Source organism: Cucurbita pepo, chromosome 12 (assembly GCF_057944985.1).
Source record: "Cucurbita pepo subsp. pepo isolate OVF chromosome 12, ASM5794498v1, whole genome shotgun sequence".
Taxonomy (NCBI): Eukaryota; Viridiplantae; Streptophyta; class Magnoliopsida; order Cucurbitales; family Cucurbitaceae; genus Cucurbita; species Cucurbita pepo.
Genome location: NC_141809.1, coordinates 2,667,147 through 2,674,983, shown reverse-complemented (window position 1 = coordinate 2,674,983; position 7,837 = coordinate 2,667,147). Strand labels below are relative to the sequence as shown.

At 35.7% G+C, this 7,837-nt stretch overlaps 1 protein-coding gene across 2 annotated transcripts; it reads right to left on the bottom strand.

The window, feature by feature from the left end:
* Positions 1 to 1,311: 1,311 nt before the first annotated feature.
* LOC111806534 (ribosomal RNA small subunit methyltransferase G) lies at positions 1,312 to 7,699 on the bottom strand. Of its 2 annotated transcripts, XM_087129401.1 has the most exons (10): positions 7,519 to 7,699; positions 6,594 to 6,674; positions 5,014 to 5,103; positions 4,745 to 4,911; positions 3,728 to 3,797; positions 3,541 to 3,620; positions 3,105 to 3,167; positions 2,884 to 2,960; positions 2,040 to 2,136; positions 1,312 to 1,452 (listed from the first exon to the last, which is right to left on the bottom strand). In XM_087129401.1, the coding sequence occupies exons 1-10, from the start codon at positions 7,594 to 7,596 to the stop codon at positions 1,431 to 1,433; spliced, it is 825 nt and encodes a 274-aa protein (XP_086985527.1). In that variant the 5' UTR covers positions 7,597 to 7,699; the 3' UTR covers positions 1,312 to 1,430. The 2 variants fall into 2 exon arrangements, with proteins under 2 accessions (XP_086985527.1, XP_023547657.2); XM_023691889.2 differs by lacking the exon at positions 1,312 to 1,452 and having other exon boundaries at positions 1,914 to 2,136; positions 7,519 to 7,696.
* Positions 7,700 to 7,837: the final 138 nt, after the last annotated feature.

Here is a 7,837-nt window from a genome sequence, read left to right as displayed (position 1 = left end):
TTTTTTTTTTTTTTTTTCAATTATTTTATTCATAGAAAAAAGTTAGATTAAATATTTTTATATTAATTTTCTTGAGAAATTAAGGATGTGAAAAATAATATTGTTTGATGAAGAATTATTTTATGCGTAATAAAATATTTTACACTAATAATATATTATATTAAAATGATTTAAAATAATGCATAATAATTACTTTTCCTACCAACTATCATCATTCCCAAATGCAATTGGTGGATCCCAAATTAGGGTGGTGGAGGTTTAAATAAACAATTATTTTTAATTATTTAATTTTATACCACATAAGTGATGAAGTCCCCAAAAAAAAAAAAAAGACAAATACCTTCCTCGAACGGTGCGCTAATTTTCTGAATCTGGTATCAACGGGTATCATTCCTCCCATATCAATGTTCTCTTTCAGACCTTTCAACCAATCGATACGACTTCGGAGGGTGGCTTTTGCTAAAACTCGAGCAATTTCTTGAAAACTTGCTTCCGATATGAAACTTTAAGTATTTAGAGATGCTTTTGTTATTCTCAATAATACGGCTCGGTAATAGATTGGTTCTTCCTCTTCTAAAGCACACCCTGTTTGTTCTACTCACAACAATCCAACGAGTTCTCCAAGTGAAAAAACATTAGACATTTTTGTCGATAAATATTGAAATGAGGTAATTTAGTCTTTAAATTTTAAATGAACGATCGTTTTGGTTTTATATCTGATGTCATTTGATCCATTCATTAAGCAATCCCGACAAACAGCAAGAACCCGTCATTTACGGAGACAAAAATATAGGTTTTGAGAGTGCGAGAAGGGATAGAGGGGTTGGCCTTTGAGTTGAAGAATGGGCAAAGAAGCAAAGGCAAGAAAATGCATTGAAAAAGATTGAAAGAGGACCAAAGTTTCCAAATTTTGTACTTTCTTCTCTCTTCTTTTTGCCATTTTGTGGTTGTTTGTGTCTCTATTTGCATTAGAGTACAAGTTTGATTAGGATTGTTCTTTGGTTCTCACATGTCAAATTCTGTATTCTTTCCTTCTGAAAATTTTGATTAGGAATTTGCATTTTGGCACACCGACTTCAACCTTATTTCATTTTCGTCCTTGAAAAACGATTTGAACGTTGTTTAGTAACACTTTTTTTTTTTTGGAATGTCTTATAGATATATATTTTTTTAATGTAAATGATGAAAGTAACTGATAATGTACCAAAGTATAGCCAGTTCAACTGGTTTAACGTATACTTTAACCAGAAGATTAGAGAATCGAATCTATTTAGCTTCATAGGTTGAACTAAATGAAAAATAAATAAATAACTACTAGTTATAATAGCCTGAGCCCACCACTAGTAAATATTACCCTCTTTAAGCTTTCCATTCCGAGCTTCCCCTCAAGGTTTTATGTCCTCTTTGAGCTTTCCCTTCCAAGCTTCTCCTCAAGGTTCTAAAACACGTCTACTATAGAGAGGTTTCCACATCATGTTTTGTTCCCTTCTCCAAACAATGTGTGATCTCACACTAGCATAAGAACTTTAAGGGTAAGCTTCATATTGAATTTTTTCTTTTTTCCTTTTTTACCTGTTCGTTAAACCCATGGGTTGAATTTACTTACCTAACTATTTTGGAGTTATGGTCTTACGTACGAAGTTACAACCCGAGATGTGTGATGACAAAATTCGATAATCTACAACCTTAAATGTCAACCTTTCAAATGAACTTTGAAAAAAGTCAATCTTTCTCGAATGGATTGTTTTATTTTGTTTTTTTCTGCCAAAAAAAAAAAAAAAAAAAATTGAAGCCAACGACGAGGACTAATTTTAAGATCTATCCGAAGTAAAAGATTAAATTTCGAGAACGAATTATAATCAATAGTCAAATACCTCAAAATCTCATAATCTCAACTAAAGTAGAGATATGAATAGGGTAAACGAAAAGATAGTTATTTAATGTGAATATCAATTCAAATTATGTAATAGATAATCAGTATTAGCATTCATATGCAAAAAGGATACATAAATATGAATTGGGAACAATGAAGTGCTTACTTGAGCTTCGTACTGAAGTCAGATAGCTGAAGAAGTTGAATCCTTTGAATCGCTGCTGCTTCCTCTCTCTCTTTCTGTGTGTTATATCCCCAGTCCACTATTAGCAGTAAAGACAAGATTAATGCTCATCAAATGAACGCCCATGTGCAGCCATTAGCAACTGAGCCAAAGCTTAGAAAATTAAGATATCAAAGCTTAGATAAATTGAAGGGGCAATTGTGAATCCTTTGTTCCTTGTTATGCATCTCCTTAGTGGATTCTTACCCATCATCTATAACGGTAACAACTCAAGCCCACCGCTAGCAGATATGTCCTCTTTGGACTTCCTCTTTCGAACTTCCCCTCAAGGTTTTTAAAATGCATTTGCTAGGGAGAGGTTTCCACACCTTTATAAAGAATGTTTTGTTCGTTCCCTTATCTAATTGATGTGAATCCTTTGTTCTTGGTTATGCGTTTGCTTAGTGGATTCTTACCCTTCATCTATAACTGTAACGATCCAAGTCCACTACTAGCAAATATTGTCCTATTTGGGCTTTCTCTTTTAGGATTCTCCTCAAGGTTTTTAAAACACGTCTGCTAGGGAGAGGTTTCCACACCCTTATAAAGAATGTTTCGTTCTCCTCTCCAACCGACGTGGGATCTCACAATCCACCCCCTTCGAGGCCCAGCATCCTCACTGGCACTCGTTCCCTTATCCGATTGATGTGAATCCTTTGTTCCTGCTTAGTGGATTCTTACCCTTCATCTATAACTATTCTCTCAAAAATACTTTAGGACGTCGAAGGATAATATGAAAGTATCATTATGTTCGAGAAAAGCTGAAAGAGGGAGAGTGGAGGTGTACCCAGATATATATTCCACGCATCTAATTCTGGCTCTTTGATGACATTCTTTAGAGTGGCCAATCGATCTTCCACAAAGCTGGCCACATTTAAAGCACATACATTCTTAGTTTTCTCTCTCTTTTGAAGGGAGAGAAGAGAAAAGAAGGAACAAAACATGTATAATGGCACTTATAAAAGGCAATGCTATTATTGATGAGTGAAAATGTGAGAGATATCTTACTGCAGCTTCAATCCTTGGTGCTCAGGCATCTTTTGAAGCAGCTTTAAAACTTCTACTTTCGGACTGAAAGGAATTAATAATGTTAGTTAAGAAAAAATGAGGGGAAATATTTTCATGATATGTCAAACAAATCCAAAGAGCTAGTGAAGATTATTGATAAATCTCCGTAAGCAGAGTTATATCAAGTCTTTTTGTAGTTAATTTTGTACTCATACAAACCATTTTCTCATTAATGACTCTATTTATTCTAATTAGTAAGAACGAAATAGTCCATTGTGGTTCAACATGAAAAAAATATCAATTTGCATGAATCAAGCCTAATTGTACATTTAATTGAGTTATTTGGTAAAATTCCAGAACATTTATGTTGAACCATGATGTTGTAGCAAATCTGGAAACAACCCTGCTGGCAATTATGCCAGAGGAATATACTAACCCCGTTCCTAGACCATATATTCTTTCGGGAGGTATGGCCACTCCTGCAAGTTCTCGTAGTAGAGCATCGGCAAATCGACCCTGCGCCAAAAAAAGAGGAGAAGCATATGAGATATGTGAGAAGATGCATCACTCCAAGGAAAGATACGTGGTGTTAGAGTTAAGTAAGTGTCAAGTGTGGATCCAACCTGCTTTGTGGTAACTATGTATATCCTTGAGCTTGCAAACTTCAGAGCATCAGAAACACCTGGATAAAATCTGTACACAATGTTATGTAGATGCAATAGCCTTCCAAATCTAAAAGTAGATGTGATTAGTATATGATGATTCACAATATGCCAGTTTTGACCAAGAGTGAATGCCAACATCAGTGTCGGATATATTAAATGTCATTCCGGACTAAAAAGAACATGATTTCATTAAATAAGAGTTAAGCTTTTGGACTATCCCATCTGGATAAGCCTGAAGTTATTCTACAATAATGTTAAAGAAGTAATAATCGATTTTTTTTAAAAAAGTAGCTAGACTAATGTATCATCCTCTTGATGAATAACAGATACATTTCTCCATAGTTAAAGCCTCAAACGTTTTCATAGTTGTCTCTCCCATGTTGTCAGCTTTTTTTTTTTTTTTTTTTCATTAATTTTAAATGCTTAAAGATTCACGGCCCAAACCCACTGCTAGCAGACATTGTCCATTTTTACCCGTTACGTATTGCCGTTCGCCTCACGGTTTTAAAACGTATATGTTAGAGAGAGGTTTCCACACTCTTATAAGGAATGCTGAGTTCCCATTTCCAACCAGTATGGGATCTCACGATCCACCCCTCTTGGGGGCTCAACGTCCTCGCTGACACACTGCTCGGTGTCTGGCTCTGGTACCATTTGCAATAGTCCAAGCCCACCGCTAGCAGATGTTGTCCGCTTTGACTCGTTACATATCACCGTAAGCCTCACAGTTTTGAAACGTGTCTATTAGGAGAGGTTTCCACACCATTATAAGGAATGCTTAGTTCCCCTCTCCAACCGCCTATCTTCTCGCTATCTTCTCGCTAAACAAAGAAGGTCAATTGGACAACGAAGTTATTGTAGCTCAAACAAAAGAAACGAAAGCTACCAAAAAGTACTCAAATTCCCATGGTGGCTTTATCCATCATTAGTTTGAAACAGGATGTCTGTTTCATTTGAAAAGATTGTCCAAAGTACCTATTTGCACCGATCCAAGTTGTTAAGTCCTCATCCATCCATTGATCTCTAACCTTTCCAAAAAGGTCTATGAGAGCATCTCTATTCTCTCCCCATTCTTCCATGATGACTGGTTTGAGGTTTGACCAATTTTCCAATATTCCTTGAACTATGAGCCCTTCTGCAACCTTTCTAATTGAAAAAATAAAATATAATGTCCGCAAAATTTCCTAAGCATGTCAATAGAACTGATATTATAAACTGAAGCAAAACTGTGGGCAAATACCCACCGAAGACTTCCTAATTGAAGGCAATCTCATCTCCAACAGCAACCTCACCAGCAACAAATTCTCATATCCAGTTTCAACCACAGGGCGGACCTACCACATTACAGGCATTAGTTATATTAACAGTATTTTTATTGAAAACTTCAGTCTGCTAATGAAATTTCTGAGGCTTCTCCCTCTTTAATACTACAAAAATGCCCCAGAAAGATTACCAGTTTCTTTGTATAATTATGAAGGGTTATAAAGTGGGGGATAGATTGGAACAAAAGCTTGGAGTTATTTCACGGCAGTTCTCTATTTTTTGTCTTAATTTCTTTTAGAAGACCTATGGCTGAAAGATTTTAAATATTAAAGATATTGCGCACTAGTTTTTTTTTTTTTTTTTCTTTTTTCCTTATTAAAAGTTGATGTTCAAAACTAAAAGAACAACCAAATAAAAAGAGCCAAACACAAGAAGCAAACTATGCAAAGTATTGTTGAGGAAGGCAAGGAGAGGAATCCTACATCAACTAATTAAGGGGTTGATCATTGGTTTATAAGTAAGAAATACATCTCCATTGGTACGAGGCCCTTTGCGGAAACCAAAAGCAAAGTCATGCAAGCTTATGCTCAAAGTAGAAAATATCACACCATTGTGGAGGGTCGTGATTCTTAACATGGTATCAAATCCATGCCCTTAACTTAGCCATGTCACTAGAACCCTTAGATGTCGAACAAAGAAGTTGTGAGTCTTGAAGATATAGTTAAAAGTGACTCAAGTGTCGAATAAAGAGTGTACTTTGTTCGAGAACTCCGGAGAAGGAGTCAGGCCTCGATTAAGGGGAGGCTGTTCGAGGGATCAATTGGCCTCAGGGGAGACTGTATGGTGTACTTCATTCGAGGGGAGGATTATTGGGAAAGGAGTCCCACATCGTCTAATTAATGGGTTGATCATTTGTTTATATAAAAAATACATCTCCATTGGTATAAGGCCTTTTGGGGAAACCAAAAGCAAAGCCACGAGAGATTATGCTCAAAGTGGTCAATATCATACCATTGTGGAGGGTCGTGATTCCTAACCAGTAGGACTCCAAATCCTAACTCAGAAGAAAAGCAATTTCTATTACTATAGAAGATAGTTGATCTATGAATTGAATACAGGCTATAAGAAAACAAGGGAACTTTTTTTAAAAATCTAGAAGGCATAAAGCTATTTCAGAACAACCTTATATCTTTCGCCTGCAACTAATTAACACCAAGTCCTTGAGATACATCAGGTCGCTTAAACTCCTGCCCCCTCATTTTCTCTCGGTTATCGCCATTTTTCTTCTTCTTTTTCTCGAATGTATTTTTCATAAGAACATATTTTACTAGTTTTTATGTTTCTCAATCTTTAAATTTGACTGAGCTATATTTAAAACACTGAAACAATGGAAAAAAAATTGAATAGAACGTTTAAATTACAGAATATCTATAAACCCACTACAAAATTTGTCATGTACTTCGATGATAGAAAGATTCACAACCGTATGGATTAAGAAAACATCCACAACCCCCAAAAAAAACATACAGATTGAAACAATTAAAGATCAATAACGACTCACTGTGTACATCTGATCCACAATCCAATTCTCCAAGCTCGAATCCACATCGTTGAACAATTCAGGCCATCTTACCTTAGCAGCCTGATAACATTCAAACAGAAGCACAAAGCACAACCAATCAACTCATGAATTACTCTTATGAAGAAAAAAAAAAAAACAATTCAAAGTTCTCTCTTCGATCCTCAGTCTACATTCAAACGAACGCCAGCCAATTGCAGAATAAACAAAGACATTAGGCATTCGAATACATCTAAACCTCCAATCTATCAATTTCTCAGAACCTCACATCATTGAATTGAACGAAGAATTGCCGATTGGCATAAGAGAGTGCTATCAACACAATTGCAGAATAAACAAACACATTAGGCAACCGAATACATCTAAACCTCCAATCTATCAATTTCTCAGAACCTCACATCATTGAATTGAACGAAGAATTGCCGATTGGCATAAGAGAGTGCTATCAACACAATTGCAGAATAAACAAACACATTAGGCAACCGAATACATCTAAACCTCCAATCTATCAATTTCTCAGAACCTCACATCATTGAATTGAACGAAGAATTGCCGATTGGCATAAGAGAGTGCTATCAACACAATTGCAGAATAAACAAACACATTAGGCAACCGAATACATCTAAACCTCCAATCTATCAATTTCTCAGAACCTCACATCATTGAATTGAACGAAGAATTGCCGATTGGCATAAGAGAGTGCTATCAACACAATTGCAGAATAAACAAACACATTAGGCAACCGAATACATCTAAACCTCCAATCTATCAATTTCTCAGAACCTCACATCACTGAATTGAACGAAGAATTGCCGATTGGCATAAGAGAGTCCTATCAACACATTTTCAGTCAAATTTTCATTCATTTTGAGAGGAACCAAAAAGGAAAAGTGAGAGAGAGGCGAACCTTAACAGCAGAAATAGAGCTTTCTCCGCAGCTATCGCAGAGAACTCCATCGAAGTCCAAAGCGTAGAGATCCCCCATCTTCTTCCTACTTTGTTGTCAGTGATTTTCGGCTTCTCAGTTGTCAATCGCTCGGATAATAGATAGCATCTTCTAAAATTTTCTATTTATTTTCTTTTTTCTTTTCTCCTCGCTTACCCGCCATCCTAAACTACAAACTCTTTTGGTAAAAATAAAAATTTAAAATTAATAAATAACAAATTTCTTACCATTTGAAGAAATAATAGATTTCTAATTCAATTGAAGAAATAATAATGTACCA

What these genes read in the sequence shown, in the direction of transcription:
- LOC111806534 (XM_087129401.1), bottom strand. Translation starts at nt 7,596, where the DNA reads ATGGGGGATCTCTACGCTTTGGACTTCGATGGAGTTCTCTGCGATAGC. An exon ending in TTGTGGATCAGATGTACACA is followed by an intron (nt 5,104 to 6,593) that starts GTGAGTCGTTAT and finishes GTAATGTGGTAG; the next exon opens with GTCCGCCCTGTGGTTGAAAC. An exon ending in ACTTGGATCGGTGCAAATAG is followed by an intron (nt 3,798 to 4,744) that starts GTACTTTGGACA and finishes CATTGTGTACAG; the next exon opens with ATTTTATCCAGGTGTTTCTG.